At 36.0% G+C, this 20,724-nt stretch overlaps 1 protein-coding gene across 1 annotated transcript in view; it reads left to right on the top strand.

The window, feature by feature from the left end:
• The window catches only part of LOC128992490 (probable multidrug resistance-associated protein lethal(2)03659), a 76,646-nt gene extending 57,179 nt beyond the window's left edge, over window positions 1-19,467 (top strand). The window contains exons 24-28 of the mRNA XM_054416082.1: window positions 2,562-2,807; window positions 3,292-3,464; window positions 4,870-4,999; window positions 5,367-5,477; window positions 19,325-19,467. Coding sequence (XP_054272057.1) covers window positions 2,562-2,807; window positions 3,292-3,464; window positions 4,870-4,999; window positions 5,367-5,477; window positions 19,325-19,369 — 705 coding nt within the window. The 3' untranslated portion in view covers window positions 19,370-19,467. The remainder of the gene's footprint in view (window positions 1-2,561; window positions 2,808-3,291; window positions 3,465-4,869; window positions 5,000-5,366; window positions 5,478-19,324) is intronic.
• The last annotated feature ends 1,257 nt before the right edge of the window (window positions 19,468-20,724 follow it).

Genomic DNA, 20,724 nt, shown 5'->3' with positions numbered 1-20,724 from the left:
CGCCGACGACGTCGCTGCTCTGGTTGCAGGCAGAACCGTTGAAGAAGCAGAGCTTAAACTTGGTATAGTGATGCTCCGTGTCAACGAGTGGATGCGGGACCACGGCTTATCGTTGGCGGTTGAAAAAACAGAGATCGTGATCCTAACCAAGAAAAGAATTCCCACCGTCCTTCCTTTGCAAGTAGGCCATGCCCAATTGGAGACCAAGCCGTATGCCAAATACCTTGGTGTTATGATTGACAGCAAAATGTCTTTCGGCGAGCAGATAAAGCGAACTGTTGACAAAGCCGCTAAGGGAGTTGTTGCCCTTAGTAGGCTTATGCCAAACGTCGGCGGCCCCCGCTCCTGCAAACGCCGCCTACTGATGTCTGCCGTCCAATCAGTACTCTTGTACGGCGCTGAAATCTGGGCCCACGTGCTGGAGAGGCGTGTCTTCTGTGACAGGCTCTCCCGTGTTCAGCGTCGAGGTGCCTTGCGAGTTGCTTCCGCTTACCGCACGGTTTCCGAGCCTGCAGTCATGGTGATTGCCAGTGTCATCCCCGTCTTTCATCTCGCGAGGGAGCGACAGGCGATCTACCGCAGGAGACCTGAAGTAGATAGAGAGACTGCTGCCAGAGGAGAACGCAACCGCAGTTTCGACCGCTGGCAGAGTGAATGGGAAGCCGAGTCTCGGGGACGTTGGACCGCCAGGCTCATTCCTAGCATCCGACCATGGGTGGAACGGGAGCATGGTGAGGTTGGGTACTACTTGACTCAATTTTTTTCGGGTCACGGGTACTTTTGGGCCTTTTTGCACAGAATGGGGAAGGCTGCCAGCTCAGACTGTATGTACTGTCCAGGCATTGCAGACACGGCTGAGCATACCTTCTTCTTCTGCGACAGGTGGCATGTCCGCCGAGCCTCCTTGATCTCCGAGATCGGCGTCGACATTACTCCCGACAACATCGTTGGAGCTATGATACAGGGGGAAGGAAACTGGAACTGTGTAAAGCAGTTCGTTGAAGCCATACTTCGGGATAAGAAGGTCGACCTCGATCGGCCTTAGTTTTCTGAGGAAACCAGAAGGAAAGCCCTAGGGGCGTAGTATAAAAGGCCTAGCCCGAAGTAATGTGCGAAACAGTTCCAGGCTAGTGTCCTAGGAGACGAGGGGGTTTTTTAGCCGGTAGTCCGGGGACAATGAGCCCGCGGGAGTCCGGCACTACTGAGTGGCCATTGAGCACCTCAGTGTGCGTAAATGCATTTTCACCTCCTCCCCAAAAAAAAAAAAAAAAAAAAACCCTCGCCCTCGCCTTAATTTTGGATCAATTTTAATGATTAAAGTGTCAAATTACTGGAAATTTTGTCAAGATTTCCAGAATATCATTTATATTTCCTTTGGGCGGATAGGATCCGCCCCATTTCGCATACTAATTTACATGTATTTCTTATGGAAGGAGTATTTTAATAAGATATCAATTAAATAAGTTATAACTCGTAATCTGTTGAACCAAAATAAACACATTATATACTTTTCTTGTAGAAAATTTAATCTTCTTCAATTTTATAATTTACTATAGTATACAAAAAGTTGATAGTTTTCGAGATATAATAAAAAAACCTAAAATGCGTACCTTTCTCCCCCCCCCCTTTTTCCCCCCTCCACCCCCTGGCTCACCACCTAGGAGTCAGGACTTTTGGTATGTTAACACCCTAAGCCCCCTGAACAAGTTTCTGAAGGAATCGCTTAGTTACCTGCTCACACACTCTACACCTCATTCCTTGACTGGACTAATATGACGTTACAGTATAGTAGTTTAAATACGCTTGTCAGTTTAAAGGGTAATGTATTAAATTGTGGTTTTGCTAATCAGTAAGTTAATGTTGTTGATTTTTATTTGACACAGTATTTAAATGGATCAAACTGTACATACTCAAAATTTGTGTCGCCTTTGACACATTTCTTTGTGATGGGGCCGTGTTTAGACATCCAACTACTACTGGAAACATCAAGATGAGAATCTACATCAAGTGTACCAATGAAATAAATTACTTAATTTAGGGTTAACATATTTTTGCTGGTTGAAAAGAGGACGCATATCTACGTTTTGATGGAGTGGAATTTTGGGCCCTATACAAATAATAATTAATATTACAGTACTGCAGGCCCGTTTTTTACCCTGTCGGCGCCCTAGGCAAAACTAATAGTAGCGCCCCCTTGAAATATATATACAGGGTGCACCGACCAGGAAATCTGGGAATTATGCTTGAGTTTTTTGCCTATTCGGTAAATCGGCCCTGCAGTACTGAAAGATTAAAAGCACGCATGCATGATTTTTTTTTTTTACTGCGCATCTTATTGTAAATAGATTGATGAACTGACCCATTGTGATTTTCTTCTAGCTAAGGTTAGTAATGTTTAGGATTTGGGATAATTTTATGTCCCAAGAACCCCCTTGACATCAGGATGTTTGTTGCAAAACCAGTAAACGTCCTTGAAAACTGGGACAGTGATATCCCTATTGATGACACACATTGTATAGTGTTCTGATACATTCAAACCTCGTCTTCTATCTTCCTTCCAGGTAGGCATTGTGGGCCGCACTGGTGCAGGCAAATCATCTCTGACAGCCGCGTTGTTCCGTCTCTCTCAGATTGAAGGGAAGATTTCCATTGACAACATTGATGTGTCCGTCATTGGCCTACATGACCTGAGAGCCAATCTGTCCATAATTCCGCAGGAACCAGTGTTGTTCTCGGGCACTGTCCGCAAGAATCTTGACCCGTTTGATGAATACTCGGATCATACTCTATGGAGTGCCTTAGAGGAAGTAAGCTACTAACTTATAATGATTTACCAAATCTAGATGGGGTTACAACTGGGTTTATTTCAAACCAATGAATAAAAGATGTTATTGAATGCCTTGTGTACCCTTGTTAATGACTAAGACCATCTGTTTCTGCCCAGTTAAAAAGTTTAAGTTAACATTATATTACCTATTGGAATGGGTACACAACCATTGACTATAAACAGAATAATTAATTGTGTGTATAGTCAATGACACAACTAAGCATATGTGACCCAATGAATTTGAAGACAGCTGCTACTGATGGGAACCATTAAAAAGCTATGAATGGTACTGACTTTTTCTCAGGATTGAATCACTAACCAATTTATTCTTTGGCAAGCACTATGTAAATAATTAATTACTCTAATGGGTTTCCAGATGTTTTTGAACACCATACTGTTAATTGTTAGGGGAAGAGTTTTAACAGTTTATTTCCATACAATAAATTTAATACTTTTTTGTCAAGGTAGAGATGAAAGAAGTGATAGAAGACTTGTCGGATGGACTAAACAGTAAGATATCAGAGGGAGGATCGAACCTGAGTGTTGGACAACGCCAGCTGATGTGTCTCGCTCGAGCAATCGTCCGCAACAACCGGATACTTGTCATGGACGAAGCCACCGCCAACGTCGACCCTCAGTTAGTATATCATTGAAATCAACATCAAATATGTGTTCTATCAAAATTTGCAGATTACAATAGACTCCTATAGTTATGGATATAAAACATCCAGACTCTCGTATTATATAACGTGATATCAAATTTGTAAATTCATCGATTAAGTAAGACACATTTCCTCAGTTTCACGCCTTCAAATTCTGCGGTTGCACGAGTAACTTTTGTCTTATATCTTTTAGTCACTAACAAGACTACAAGATCGCGCCACTCATGCTACACTTATCCTTCACCCATATTTGGGTTTAAATACGCACATAGTGCTGTCCCCATCTTAAATAATTTATATAATTTTATGATAGGACACTCTATTTTTCTACCAGTGAATATGGCATGGTTTTGTTGCCATATAATGATATTATACGATATTAGCCGTATGATACTAGCAAGGTTTTGATGAAAATCAAGATGATGAATCAATGTGTAGAACTTTTGAAGAGTATCAACTCTGTTCATCTGAAACCGTAAAATACTATGTGCTTACCACGTAAGACTATGACTTTGTAAAATAGTATGGATTTTTAGATTTCTATTGTGGTTGCTATTAGTCTGGGGTCTTGGGAGTCTACAGAAATATCAAATTTGGGTTTATAGCCTATATGAAATAGTAAATCATAGTTAAATGGGTTTAGAGCTTATATGTATGGCTCTAAACCTCTGTATGTCCCTTCTCGGACGGGTGACGGATATATCCGCCTTAGTCTTCGGCGATAAAGGACGGGTGGCGGATATGGTTTTTGATGTTCCGAACGGGAAGCGGATATATCCGCCTTCTCTTCAGACAGACTGGCAGGTGTTTGAGCAGTAACCAGATTTTTCACGGTACCAAGACACCACTTTCCTGCTCTCTCCATGGCTGCGCTCAATCCCGCACTCCCTTCTCTCTCCCGCGCCGACCCCTCTCCCACGCCTTCCCTTCTCCCACGCCTTCCCTTCTCCCACCCACCCCCACCTCTCCTACGCTCTCCCCTTGACTTTCCGCACTCAACACTACGTTATCTTTATTTATTGTTTACATATTGTTCTTTATTTATTGCCTAACGTTGTCATGGTCATATCTTCAAAGATGGGTGGCGGATATATCCGCTGCTTTTCTACTCATCCGCGGACGGGTAGCGGATATATCCACATAGTTAAAAACAAATAAAAAATTATTTTGACAGTATGAAGTGTTCCATTGGGTTTATTTTATGTATACTTGTATAAAAAAACACAAATAAGAAAAATTAATTTTTATTTTTTCCTATAATTTTTTCCCGTTCTATGTCATGATTTTGCCCGTCCGGGAAGGGTTAATAGTAAATCATCATAGTTAATTGTCCATACAATTTTGGATTTGTCTCTCACTAAGATGAAAACCTCTTTGCAGGACAGATGCCCTGATTCAGACCACCATCAGGAGAAAGTTTGCCGACTGCACTGTGTTAACCATCGCCCACCGGCTCAATACAGTCATGGACTCTGACAAAATCTTGGTCATGGACGGCGGCCATCTTGTGGTCAGTGGTTTTGGTGATATGGATAATATTTATAGCTCAACGATTTAATCTAACCGTGTAAATATCCAATAGAGATAGTTTTTGATGGTACTCTAAGTACTTAACCATGTCTGTGCTGTACTTATACGTTTGGCTGTGGTGGTTTTTTTAGTGTGTTAAACTCCTGGGTTTTTGATTTCCAAAGTATTAGATTTCCGAGGATTGAATTTTAGGGGTACTAATATATTTAGAACAATATTTATAGATAGATAGCAGGATAAACAAGAGCGTAGCAAACCAAATTAGATTGCTGTCAAAATCAACGTTTTATCTGGGATTGTGTGATCACTAAAGGCAGCAGTTGAAAAAATGTCTGACTTTTTTACAGGAGTTTGATCATCCACACATCCTGCTAACCAATAAGCACGGTTTCCTATATAAGATGGTGGATCAGCTGGGAAGATCAGCTGCTGAAGGGTTACGCAATATCGCTGCTGTGGTACGTAACATTTCATGAAACTTAGTCTAAGTCATAAGAGTCTTTGATTTATAACAATACTATCAATTCAAAACTGAGTCAGAAACCTCAAATGAAATAACTTCCTTTCGCAGTAGGTTTATCCATATTAATTAAACGAAAAAGCAAAATATGTTTTGAGAAATAAAAAACAATAGATTTTTTTAGCATTTGAATGATGAGTTTGAGTATGGTAGGTAAGTATGGCTTTCAAAGTCAGAGCATTTTTTGTTTGTTATCCCTGTTTAAAGGACTTGAATTATATTAGATTCACATTTGTAGTTGTAGCCTGAGTTCTTGTAGGTAAAATGTTTGTGTCACCTAATGGATTTTGGATTTTTTTTTAGCTAGGAGCTGTTAAGGTGTGGTGGAATATCTTTGAAGATGAACCTATTTGGCTGTAGTGCGATCATGTGTTCATATGTGTCAAATTTTGAGGTTGAATGAAAACAAACAAACTGGCATATTGTCAATTAGGCATTTGGGGGCCATGTTGTATTACTTACAAAAGAATGTCCATTTAAGATCAAATGAATTAATATAGTGTATTTCATTGTCTAATTAATTAGAAAACATTCAGTATTTAGGCTACTGAATTTTATAAACCAAACTCAAATCTTGCTTGCTTTGGCCTATCATATAATGTTATCCTGTTTGTACATGGTGAACTTATCTGATTGCATTAATGTATTATCAGCAATACAATTAGCTGTTAATTATAATTTAAATGGGTCAAAACGTTAGTCTATAAAGGTTTATCTTGTCATCTCGAGAGTATTTAATTCTGGTCCCTAACTTGAAACCCAAAAGTCGGGTCTATATTTAGATGTCAAGAGATTTCAAAACTAAATGTAAATAATCACGAGCTGTTTGCCCGTCCTACGTACGGGAATCGAGTAGTCCATTATATCTGTATATAGTGTGTCTATTACTAATTCAAGCATAGTTTAAACAGTTCAAAATTTTTAGTAAAGACAAAGCAGCAAAGATGAATGGAAACATGTTATCATTGTTATTTTCCCAACCTATCCTCAAAAAGTCGAGTATTAAAATAATTTTCATAAGCTTTCTTTTGAAGATTCATGGGCTTCGATTCGTATAGAGCAATGATTATAGAATCTTACTTACTTCCTATAATCAATGACAAAATAACAGAGTAATTAAACTAACCTCATAGTTCTATAGAATATTCTTTTATTCAACTAGCTGTTATAGTTAAATTATAACAAATGATATTGCACTAAAACAAATTAAATATTTTAAAGACTGCTAAAAAAAATAACTGAGAACATCTAGTATTTTACTATGTATATTTAAATAATCTCTCATCCTCTTGCCGAATAAATGAACGTACCAATGATTATAACATTTATAGTATAAATAAGTCAATTCTACGTATGTCATTTCATTTTCATCCAAAAGCAAATGGAATTGTACTAAAAGCTAGAGTACAATGTTAGCGTCGGCTGCTAGACTTTTTTAAAATTTAAAACTTAATTTCTAAAAAACTGTAACCCTAAACTAAAATTATGGCTTTGACATTCCCTAGTTCTCAAAATTATTTTTCTTTTAACACAAAAATCATGAAAATCCGTCAAGTGGTTGATTCAGAATCGTGAAATAAAAAACCCTGAAATGTTTTAATATATAGAATTACCGTATGTCCCAACAGTTATATTATGTGTATCCCAGTCACAGCAACCACATTATTCTATAATATTAATATAATGATCAAAACTAATTATGCAAGAAGATTCAATATTTTAATATTTGCTCAAGTAATTAACTATTTCAAAGCAACTATCACTTATATTCTTATATTTCACAATTAAATAACAACTCATTCATTAGTTGATTTGGAATTAGGAATTAGTATCTATTTCACAGTTAGTTTGTTTTGATTTAACCTAAAGATTTGACAGGTCTGAACACATTATCGCACTAATGCCAAAAAGGTTCAGCTTCAAAGATATTCCACCACACCTTAACAGCTTCTAGCTAAAAAAATCCAACTGTGTTTTCCCACCTTTAGGTGTCTTATTGTGAATTCATCACCTTTTCACAAACACTATAGTCTAATTGTTTGGTTAAAAGTATTCCTTGATCTGTTTATAATCATATGTCATATTATGTTTTTATTTTTATTGTTTACATTTGAATTATTTACTAGTTGTACTCAGATTGAGTTCAGTAATAAAGATACTTTTGTTAACATTATTACCGAAACCCTACCAAGGCTGACGTTAACCGAAACCCCCAGTCTGTGAGACCCCATTTGAAAAATAATGGACCCCGCTTAGACACACACAAACCGAAACCCTGGGCCTGGGCCTGTGAGACCCCCCTTTAAGATACACTAACGATGTGCTTCTGAGACAGGCATGTTATGAACGGACAACCTGTCAAGGTCACGGCACCCATGCAAAATGAACAAACAATATATCAATAGGTAGGGGAGGAAAAGGGGGGAAGGTTTTGGGGGAATGGAATCTCCCAAGTAAACAGTGTTGCCAACATGCGTTTTTGAAAATTCCCGTGGACCTGTCAGATCGGGGTTTCGGTATTAGTGTTAAATATGGAAATTAGTAAATTCTATTAAACACTAATAATTTTACCTACAAAAATATTTGTACGGTGGAAAAAGACCTAAGTCAAGACTTCGCTGTGTGTCCGTTAAGGTGTTCAAATTCAAATTATCTTTATTTATATTATGTACAAAACGTACAATAAATAGTGTCAAGCTTATAATTACTATGTACAAATACCTAACCTAAACAAATAAATACTTAACCTAAACAAAAAATACAGAAAATAAAACTATCTATAGCTGTATACATTCATAAACAGTTCATCTATTGAGTAGATGGGTTTTTCTATCAAAAGTTCTTTAAGTTTTTGTCTAAACTTTTTTTTATCCTTCATATCTTTTATTTCATTTGGTATTATCTTTAAAAACTTTGCACCGGCATATGAGGGCTTATTTTTATACATTTCTAAGTTATGTTTCGGTAGAACTATATTATTTTTGTTTCTTAGTGTTGTATTGATGGGTTTCACAATGTGTTTTAAAATTTTCCTGGTTATTTTTTACATGTATGATACATTCCAGTACGTACAAACTAAACACAGTTAATATTTTCAAATTGACAAATTGTTGCTTTACAGACTCATTATAATCTAGATTTAACATTATTCTTATTGCCTTTTTCTGTAAAACAAGTATCTTATCTAAATTTTTCTGGGAAGTGCCTCCATACACTACTATTGCATAAGATATATGTAATTGGATATGGGAATGAAAAACTTTTTTTAATGTTGCTAGGTCACTTAAATAAAACATTCTTTTCAAGGCATAGATTCCAGAATTTACCTTGTGCACAATGCTTCCTACATGATGATCCCACCTAAGACATTCATCAATATGGATACCTAAACATTTTGTACAATCAATAATTTGATTTATTGTGTTGTTGTCAATAAAAATATGAGGGCTACACTTATTTTTGTTCTGCTTAGTGCTGAAAGAAATAAAATTAGTTTTTTGTGAATTTAGCATTAATCGATTGTTTACAAAAAATTCTTGGATTTGTGATAATTCTATATGAGCTGCTACAGTACTTCCAAATCAATCTGACATTTAGCAGATACAATAAGATTAAAATCGTCAGCATACTGTACGAGTTTAGAACTATATATTACATTGTTACATAGACAGTTTGGCATTTTCTTAACATAACAAATAAAAAGCAAAGGTCCAAGAATAGACCCTTGCGGGACGCCATGCTTTATAATTTGTGTTGCGGAGGGAATTTTTGAAATTATAGCGTTGTTTATATGACTGATTTATGTAAATTGCTGCCTGTTGGTGAGATATGACTTGAACCACTGCAAAGGAGTTTTTTGAATCCCAAGATAATGCAATTTCTGTAACAGCCTTTCATGTGATATACTATCAAATGCTTTGGAAAGGTCCATGAAAATACCAGCAACACATTCTCTTTTGTCTATTGATTCTATAATTGATTCAGTAAAATTGATCAGAGCTGTGGTGACAGTTTTATCTTTGCAAAAACCATGTTGTTCGTCATCGAAAAGACTATTTTGTTCTAAAAATAGCATGAGCCTTCCATGCATGGCTTTTTCAAAAACTTTTGAGATTGAAGGGAGAATAGAAACTGGACGATAATTTTCTACATTAAGTTCATCCCCTTTTTTGTAGATTGGTATGATTTTTGAAATCTTCAATTTGTCCGGGAAAATGCCAGAAATGAATGATGAATTTATCAGGTGTAATAAAGGCTTTATCAATGTGATTTTTGAAAATTTTATAACTGTTATTGGTATTTCATCATATCCGTAAGAGTTTTTATTTTTCAAAGAATCAATTACTTTAGCCAATTTGTCCTCATTAAGTGGATTGCATCGGAACACTTTTTGTGGATTTAACAAGTTATTTGTCAAAGTCACGGGCTGTGCTGGAGGCAAATCCTCAATTACATTTACATAATAGTCATTAAAAATTTTACCAACATGAGTTGGATTGGAGACCAGTCTACCATCAGATTCTATTACAATATTTTCACCAGATTTGATTTTTGTATTTGCTACTTCTGAGTTAATGATTTTCCAAGTTGTTTTGGAGATGTTATTGGAGTTTGCAATTTTGTTTTGGAAAAATTGTTTCTTTGCATTTACTGAATTTATTTTGAACTGCCTATTTCTAGTTTTTACTTGTTTATGAAGTTCAGTAGACTTTGTTCTTCTTGCCTGTTGGCTAAGTTCTACAATATTGTTTTTTTCCTCTTTTAACTCCTCAGTTATCCATGTTTTTTGATTTTTAATAGAACTCGTGGAAAAGAAAGATTGAAATAATATTTAAATATGCTATCAAAACTGTTGTACTTTTCATCAACAGTTGCATTGTAGACTGCGCTCCAATCCTCCTTTATAAGTAATGAATTGAAGAGAGTCATGTTATCTTTTGTAAATTTCCTCCCATACCTAAATAATTGTTTATTTTCATTATTACCTAATGTACATCTAATTTTCAATACCTGCCCATCATGATCAGACAAACCAGTTACTAAACCTTCTATCTTAAGAAAATTTACATCAATGTTAGTTAAAAAATTATCTATCCCAGGTTCTGAGTTAGCTGTTACTCTGGTGGGAAAGTCTACTAAGTACCTTAAGCCATGCCGAGTAAGAACATTTTTAAACTCAACTGATTCAGTAGAGCTTTGTAAAATATTTATATTAAAATCTCCAGCAATCACAATTTTTTTTTTCTTTTTTTAACAGTATAGTTATCAGGTTATCGAGCCTATTGAGAAATTCTATTGTTTGGAAGTATGTGTTCTATATACTGCCGCTGTTATAAATTTGAATTTACCTATCTGAAATTTGGCCAAACAACATTCAAACATTTTATCCTCACAAAGGCTGTTTAATTCTATAGAAACAAAAAGTTTCCCCTTCAAACCCCGTTCTGCCAAAACCATTACTCCTCCTCCTGTAGTGGTAGTTCGAGCATATTCATTTACTAAGCAATAATTAGATATGTTGAAACGTTCTATCTGTACTGGACCAAGATTATGCTCAGAAAGTATTATTATATCAGGTTTAATTTCCGACAAAATTATTTCTAACGGTTCAATACGTGACTGTAAATCTTGCATGTTTTGATGAAAAATTTTCAGATTCTTAGTTTGTCAAAGATCAAGTGTTGTTTCAGATAGTTCTTAGTTTCAGATTCAAGTGTTGTCCAATTGACTCGAACGCGATGGAGACCCCTAAAGATGTAGTCCAGTAAATCTGTCAGAAAATATGGGGTTGCTGTGCAAAAGGTCGGGTAGTTCTGATTTTTGGATATGTTGTTAGTATTGGGTCCATAACATAAAATCCATGTTATCCACCTCGAGATACTGCCGCTCGCCACAGGGCGCGCCACTTGTTATCGAAATATAAAAAATATGGCAATTCCTATTGTTTTTCACGCAATCTCGCGAACCGTTGATTTTACAGAAAATTTTATATTATTACATTAAAGAAGAATAAATTTGTGACAGTTTAAGCCCAACAGCAGGTATATCGCTTAAATAATGGCTGAAATATAGACCTTTAAAATAAAACCATTTTCCAAAGATTTGTGAAAATTGTGTTTTTTAACATTTCCACAATATAGTTGTTGGCATACGCCATATAGATTTAGTAAGTATGCTAGTTTATTTGCTATGAATTAAAATAAAAGAAAGCATGAGAGAAAAAATATAGCCTAAAGTGTGTTTGCAGAGGTTTTATTTTATGGACTACAGAGGTTCAACAAAATTGTTAAAATATATCTTTAAAATCAATGCATTAATGCATGTTAAGAGTAAACAGTTTAGTAAAAAGTTTCACTGAGCCTATTATTTCTAACTTAAACTACAAAATTAGTTGTTACAAATACAAAAAATAGTCTATTTAAAGTTTTTGCATTTTTGAAAGGCCATTGGCCCGTGAAACACCACTTTCTGTACAGCTTCTTAAAATTTTGTAGTAAAAACTTGAACAGCTTCATTGTCATCAGCTTTGAGAAGAGCAGTTTTGTCATTACTGGTCAGCATACTTTCTATCACATTTTTCTCTTCGTTAGAAAAGGAGACAGTTTCCAAAATTAGTTGGGCTAGAACACGATGAGCCAAACTATGAGCTCGGACTGCCTTTGCATATGCATGCCCACTCATCAGGTTGTCAACACTGTTTACTGCATTGATCAATTGAAAAAATTCTTTTAAACCACTTCCTGCCATAATGGTTCCGATCGCACCCATATAGGACATCAACAAGTGGAAGCCCCCAAGTCTTACAACAACATCCTTGAATTCAGGATTATTAGATATTATTTCCTGGCCTTTTATGTAAAGTGGCTGGTCGAAAGTAACAAAACATGTTTTCATATTGAATGTTTCACACTTTCGCATATCAGTTCTTATAGCTGTTACTATGGTATCGAATTGGGATGGCGGGCTATTTATGAATGGAAGACAGATTACTCTAGAATGTTCATGTGGCTTACCTTGGGTAGCATCCTCCATAAGCCCATTCCAACCTAGCAGGCTCACATTATTTGATAATGTGCCATACAGCCAAAGGAGGTGAACAGAATTAGGTAGCATATCATGTTGGATGGGTCTGAACATCTGCAATGTTAACAGTTTCCAATCCAGATTTCTCTACTTTTTTATAGAAATCCAGTTCAATACGACCAGCTTTTTTAGCAAGTTCACTGGATTTACACTTAGTTACTCTAGTTATTGTGGAATCGGGTGCCAAGGAGTCGTAAGGAGTTGTAATCATTATTCCTCCCATGGCGTGAAATGTGTGCAAGCCGTCGAGTGTATTTACATTGAAATCTGTGTTGTCGAAGATAAATTGAAGAAAAGCACCTTCATTCATCATGGTTTGCTCAGGTCGTACAATTGTTTATATTTCTACGATGGCGGTCTCACTATAACTTGAAGCAAACCCAAGGGCTGATAACAGTTCTACTAAGTGTTTTGAACCAAACTTCTGATACACATATACACTGAACTGACTGAATTTAATAGAGATGATATAAAAGAATGTGGCCGTACTGCACTTATCAAGGCGTGTGCCAGAGATATGGATTTTTTAATCCAACTTTCTAGATAAGAACGCGTATTTTTCAAGATAAGCGTTTGGAGAAAATCGAGCAGAGAATTTGGGACTACAGTTTCCACGTCAACCAAAACATTGTCTGGCGGTGTGTACTCAGATGTGTTGAATATCTGAGAGCGAATGTCACCCAATATTATGTCAGCAGCAGCCTTCACCACACATACTTTTCTTCTTGTGGACCTATTTTTTTACCATCCTACAACGACTGAGTAAGAATCTTATACCCTACATTTTTGAAGCAAACTATACATTTTTTGTTACAGGTTTCAGCTATCACAATGTCTTCACCGTATTTTTTGAAAAGGCGAGTCTTCATAGTTCGAATGTCAGGGCGAAATTCCCCCTCAGTTTGATCTATGAGTTCCTCCATGGAGAACTGACACTCCTCAGAATTTTCGTCAAGGTATGAATAAATGTATTCCATTGCCTCATCAACGGTTGCTGGACGATATCCCCTTTTAAATCCTGTCTTAGGACGAAGCCTATATAGTTTCTTTTGACAAAAATCGTGGTATCTTGCACCCCTTGCAACCAAATCCTGTTCTTTGACGCGAGCAATTATTTCCCCCCCCCCCCCCAATCGTCTCATCGTGTTTCAGCTGCTTCCAAAAATGAATCCCTTACATTTGTCAGCTCTATCTTGTCCTATTTTTGTTTTCTTTTGAGCTTCGATAAATGAATCAGTTATTTCTTCTGCACACAACACACAATGACTCTTGAAATCAAATTTCTCACTGTTACATCGAAGTTGCACAATTTCTTTTTGAACCCTCGAATCTCCACGACGAATAACTGCAGCTATCAGTTTGGGGTTATTGTATTTCTTTAACAAACGTTCGTTAGCCTGATGTTTTCTATTTGCGCTAGAAGTAATTAGAGTCTTAATCCCTCTTTCTTTTACAACTTTCACTTCGCCTCCACTCAAACTGTTGTGGCATATAAAACATTCATTTATCACACAATCCATGGACGCATCGGTTGACATTGTGATTTTAGCAGTGCAGAAACAACCACTACCGAAATTAGTTATTTGTGTAACTAGTGAGAAAAGTGGCACCTTGCTGCACACGAGAGCAACGTTTACGGCTCGTGCGGAATGATCTGGAGTCCCCGGTCCGTATCACTCCGCTATTTTTTCCTCGACAAGAAATGTGCTCCGCGACTAGAGAAAATAGTTCCGTATATTTTTGTAATTTGCAGTGGTTTCTGCGTCTAAAAAATGCTTTAAAGGTATTTTGTTGTTTATTAAGATCGTAGGAATGTTTTAAAAATGTTTAAAAGAAAAGTACAGAAAGTTTATAAATACCGAAAAGAGAACATAAACTATAAACACGAAATGACAGGTTAAATCGTAGTTATAATAGTCAATCAGCTGCTCATAGTATTATTATCTTTAAGTGTTGCCAACCTATTTCCAAGCGTATACGGATTACGTGCGTAATAGAACCACGCTGTTTTGTGTTGTTTCGTTGGAATCCTGATGTGCGCCAAAGTATAAACCGTACGACAAAGTATAAACCGTACGGCAAAATATAAATATGCAGCAATTAGCAGCTTTCTGTACTATGAACAGTACAAGGAAGCCAACTTTGTCGGGTGACTGTAGGAAAAATCTATATCTTTGAGAAAACACAACTCTGTTAAAAATTATAGAAAATATGTATATACGCAAAAGATAGTTTTAGGCATATTATTATCTATCCATGCACGCACATTCAGATAATTACAACAAACCTGACAATAACATTACTGTTAGAACTCGTGTGAAATAAAGAACTTTTACAAAATATTATCTAATAAAGAACTGATTTAATTCTGATAAAGAACAAATATTTCATAACATTTCTCTTTACTGTAACTAAATTGTTATGTTCTTGATCACTTTTAAAATTCTTAACACAACTCTTCTCAATTGTTTGAATAAATTAAAATAAACCATCTGTTCATAAAAACAAAGACTAACAAATTATTATATTTGATGTTGATCATTATTGAATTTGTACTATATAAAATATAACTCGATTTCCAACATCCTCCCCACCTTGGAATTTTGTTTTACACTATCAAAATTTCAAACAAAACTATTTACATATTTTTTTTAGTTCACAAATCCATTTTCCAAGGGAATTTTGATCTTCTTCCCTCTTCTTGTTTCTGTAGAGGTTGAGGAAGAGGAATTATCTTGTGTTTCAACATGTACAAGCATTGCAAGATACCTTTTCTTAAATCTTGATCTCTTCGATGTTTTCATCATTCTCTCAAGTTGTTTCCACATACTTCCCCACCATGGGGTGCTCGGAGGATCAAACTTCCAGGATATTTGATTGATCTCCAATGTATGTTTCATGGTTTTCCGATCCAACTGCTTCCTGGATTTCATTACACAAAATGGAATTAAATTTACCAATGTTGGACCTGGAGCAAAACATTTGTTTAAAGAATTACCTCTTCTCTTCTTTGTAGACCCATCAAACACTGGACGTATTTTAGTAGTTAAACTACTCTCTTTTATGACTGGGTGATGCAGCAGGTAATGTACCTTTGTTGACTCTGCTGATTCTGGAACATTTTCTATAATCCCTTCTTCTAACCATTCTTTGAAGACTTTATCATAGTCGTTGAATTTGTTAAGGGTATTTAATCTTCTAGTTGATGACATCAAACGTCTCTCTGCAATTTCATGATTGTCTAGAAGTTCAGGATGACCCTCCAACCATGGCAAACATACTTCGTACCTATTCTCAACATTCACTCTTATTTTCTTTAAAATGTTGAAATACTTCTGCATCAATGGAGTCTCTCTGCTTCACTTCAATAGGGTCCTTGATTCCGATTGTCTCCAAGCTCCATAGATCTTTAATTTCAGGTTTAGACTGGCAAAATAGAGTTAGCAGAGACATTTTGTGACTTCCTCTGCATGGCTGCTTCCCCATCACGGTCCACCCAAGGTACGTTTCGATAGCGACTAGTTTGTCATCGATCTTCTGCATAGTTCCTGTGTACAAATCCACTAGTACATCTGCACCAAGTAAAATTTTAACATCTGGTACATTTTCACCCACATCAGTTAAAATAATGTTCTTTTCTTTTAAGATGTCAAAGTACTCTTCACTCTTAAGCCTAGGAACGTGGTTGCAAATTGTTTCTTGATCTGTCACAGGAATAGAGATCTTGAAAGAGTTATTTACATTCTGAAGAGTCACTAGGTAGTTTTTATGAGATTTTTGTTTAAGATTTACTCCGCCAAACAGACTATGGTTTATTACTTCGCTACCTATTTCCTGTAGACCTAATTTGGTGACACAGTCTTTAGTAATGTAGGATCTCTGGGAACCTGGATCCAAAAGTGCTCTTCCCAAATATTCTTTACCTTTATCATCCACAACCTTAACTAAAAGAGTCTGTAATAGAGTTTCTCCTTTACTATTTTCAAAATTGCTGAGAACCTCTGACTTAGGTTTAGGGCTACTTTGCTGCTGTAGATTAGAATCTGGTTTATCAGCATCAATTTTAGATCTACTTTCATACAAGTCCCTACACATGATTCCATAATGCCTTTTACAACAGAAGAGGCATTTTACAAATACCTTACATCTTTTTGCTGCGTGGCCTTGTCTTAAGCATACAAAGCAGCAGTTTTTCTTAGTTAGATGTTCCTTCCTTTCATTTAATGTCAATTGTTGAAATGAGGAACAATCTTGAGCATTATGGCCTCCCTTAGAACAGTAAATGCAGTTACTCACCGACCCTTTATGACCCTCTGTACCAGTTGTTAATAGAGCAGCTGCCGTAGGTTGACCCTGACGAGGTTCGTGAACTGCTGACCTTCTCTTTTGGCTGCTACATTTGCTGTTGTTCTCTCCTGGAGTGGCAGATTTAAAACTCGAACGAGCATGAGCCAGCCTTTCTTCACTCTCCACCTCAGCCTTTAGAAAATCAAGAAGTTCTTGTAAAAAATTACTTGATTTATCATCTGACAATGCAGAAGTCGAGGGTGTGTGTGGTAACTTACTTGAACGATGCCGCTCCCAGGCTCGTAATGATTCTTCGGACAAAGCAGATTCCACCAGAGGATACAGCATTGAAGCGTACTTGTCTGAAGTGACTCCTAAAGTTTCAAGTGTCCTTAACTGTGTTTCTAGTTTGTCATACAGTCGGCACAGTTTAGTATTAGGACCTAGCGTTACTTGTTGGAGCACTAAACTGAGCAGTTCCCTCACATATACTTCTATTAAAAAGTCATCCCTACCAAATCTTGCTTTTAATTGTTCTAGGGCCTTTACATAATTAGTTCCAGATGGGGGAAAACTTTCTACTAATTCCCTAGGGGATGATCCTGGCTTTAAAGATTGGATGAGGTATTGGAACTTATCCTCAGGTTCTAGATCAGGATCCTCATGGACCTTCTTAAACTGCCCCCAGAACCCTATCCAATTTTTTACATCTCCATCAAACTGGTTTAATTGCAATTTAGGTAGACTTAACCCCTTCTTAGATACTAATTTAAGACTGTGAACGGTATCCCCGACTTCACTTCTTGACTGTTGGCTTAGGCCAACCTGAATAATCAATGACCAAGAAACCAAACCCCCAAGAAACCAAGACCTGCACCACTACAACACCCGTCATGGCTCCAAATTTGTACTACCAGTTCACCGAACAACTCTTTGGGAGAAAAAACCTTCCTACACCGGCTGCAAGCTGAGGAACCATCTACCTGACTACCTGAGAGACCTGACTGGCAACAGGCTACACCAGGAGTTGAAGAAGTGGCTAATCGCAAGACCCTTCTACTCAATAAAGGAATTTTATGAAAATTAACATGTACAATTCACTATTGTATTGACACTATTGTAATTCTTGACGAATTAACAATAAAGAATATTGTATTGTATTGTATTGTATTGTATTATAATGAAATGGTCATACTTAGCTCTCATTGAAGATAACATGTCTCTGTAAGATTCTGTAGTATCAAACTCAGCTTCTAAGTCCTCTTCCGTTGTTGCAGGATCTTCAAACAAGGCTTCCTCGATGTCTTCATCTAGCTTAAAAAGCCTATCAGCTTTATCTTGCAACTTGTTTAGATTACTTTTAATTGCTGCATCATCTTTAATATCCTCTGCCAGTAATTTATCCATTTCATTAATACACTTTGTAAAAGTCCTTCTTAGTTGAGTCCTTTTTGTCTTTAATGACTTCAGCTTATCCATTGTAAAGTAAAATATAAGCTTAGTCCTAAATCTGAATTTTAACTATAAAAATATCGTGTCACGGTCGCCACTATGTTAGAACTCGTGTGAAATAAAGAACTTTTACAAAATATTATCTAATAAAGAACTGATTTAATTCTGATAAAGAACAAATATTTCATAACATTTCTCTTTACTGTAACTAAATTGTTATGTTCTTGATCACTTTTAAAATTCTTAACACAAATTAAAATAAACCATCTGTTCATAAAAACAAAGACTAACAAATTATTATATTTGATGTTGATCATTATTGAATTTGTACTATATAAAATATAACTCGATTTCCAACACAATAGACTAAATTTGTTTTCATTTAAAGTCATATGTAACGATCAGCTGATCAGTTGCATGTATACCAACCTATAACATTAATCCAATTGATTTTATTTTGTTATGGAATTTAATATGAATCTCTATATTTCAGCCATTATTTACGCTGCTATATACCTGCTGTTGGGCTTAAACTGTCACAAATTTATTCTTCTTTAATGTAATAATATAAAATTTTTGGTAAAATCAACGGTTCGCGAGATTGAGTGAAAAACAATAGGAATTGCCATATTTTTTATATTTCGATAACAAGTGGCGCGCCCCGCGGCGAGCTGCAGTATCTCGAGGTGGATAACTTGGATTTTATGTTATGGACCCAATACTAACAACATATCCAAAAATCAGAACTACCCGACCTTTTGCATACCAAAATGTCTTATTTTACTGGACTAATGGCCTACAAGGTGGTAATGTATAGGGCGACAAAACATCTACCTGCAATAACTCAACCAGGCTACAACAACAAAGGTAAATCTAATATTTAGTAGCTAGACATTGGTAATTGACAATTTGTTCTACATTGTATCATTGATTTTAATACTAAAATTTGTTTTTATGTTTCAGAACTACAACCAACACATAGTTCTGGGCCGCTCAAAATCACGCTGACGACTTAGAATCACCTTATGACAATCTGTACAGTATTTTTAGAGGTTTGTTCGTGTATGGAAACAAATGTTAGAAATAATATATTTTTATACATTTTAGACATCTTTTGCTTCATTTTCCTTAATGAATAAACTAATCTAATTAATTGTTTTTTACTTTTAGCGAATTTCCCTATAGGGAAGTAGCTATTACCGTAGGTCTCACGGTAAGACTTAGGCCCGGGACCGATTTACTTTTTCATTTTAATGTCCCCAGAGGCCAAAAACACCATTCGTTCAAATTTTTATATATGTATATATATATATATATGTGTCCGTGAACAAGATAACTTGAGTAATTTTTATCCGATTTTGATGAAATTTGGTTTGAAGGTGTAAGGCGGGATAAACTTGAATGAGTTCGCGATCCAGCATGATCGGACCATGGGAACAGGGTTTTATGGGGGGTTTTATGGGGTAAAAATTGGTTTTTCTCACTTCTTACCCTCAAAACACAAAATTTCCCAATTTTTCTCTAAACCTTCTTAAAGAGCTTAAAAAAACAAACAATTCAGTATATCAAAGTGTTTTTGTACGGTTATTGGTTACGGAGAAAACTAAAAAAATGGTAAATTTAAAATTCACATGTTATTCTTATGGAGAATATTGTAAAATGTTGTAGTTGCTTGTTTATGGATATATTTTGATCAAACTTGGCAAATTTATTTATTTTATAGTAAGCTATCAATATTTTACTAAAAACACACTACTTTATTAGTTTCCTTGTAGCAGCAAACCTAGGTACTCGTTAAACCTAATGTTATTTAAATAGATCAATTGAAAATCAATTCGGCCAAATGGAAATTCGCTTAGACGGCAGGTTTGCTGCGGCGGGGATATTTTTGTATTGTTTCGTGTTATTCTTATGGAGAATATTGTAAAATAAAATGTTGTAGTTTGCTTATGGATATATTTTGATCAAACTTGTCAAATTTATTTATGTTATACTAAGCTATTATTATTTTACTAAAAAATACACTATATTAGTTTCCTTGTAGCAGTAAACCTAGGTCCTCATTAAACCCAATGTTATTTAAATAGATTTCCCAGGATTCCATAGCTCTTCAGTTTAATAAGAAGCGTTGAGTGGTTTAGTTTGTCGAACGCTTTTGCATAGTCTAGATATATGACATCGACCTGATTGCCTCTCTCAAACGCATGCAATATTCTGGTTTGAAGAGTCAGCAGATTGGTCATAGTTGAACAGCCTGCCCTGAAGCCATGTTGTTCGGAGGCGAAAATGTGTTTAGTTGCAGGAACAAGTTGGAGGAGAACCAACTTTTCGAATACTTTAGAGAGGGATGACAAAGTTACCAC

This window comes from Macrosteles quadrilineatus, unplaced genomic scaffold, assembly GCF_028750875.1.
Source record: "Macrosteles quadrilineatus isolate MER2022 unplaced genomic scaffold, UCM_ALF_1.0 Scaffold_4__1_contigs__length_99947679, whole genome shotgun sequence".
Lineage (NCBI taxonomy): Eukaryota > Metazoa > Arthropoda > Insecta > Hemiptera > Cicadellidae > Macrosteles > Macrosteles quadrilineatus.
This window is presented reverse-complemented; position numbering and strand designations above follow the sequence as displayed.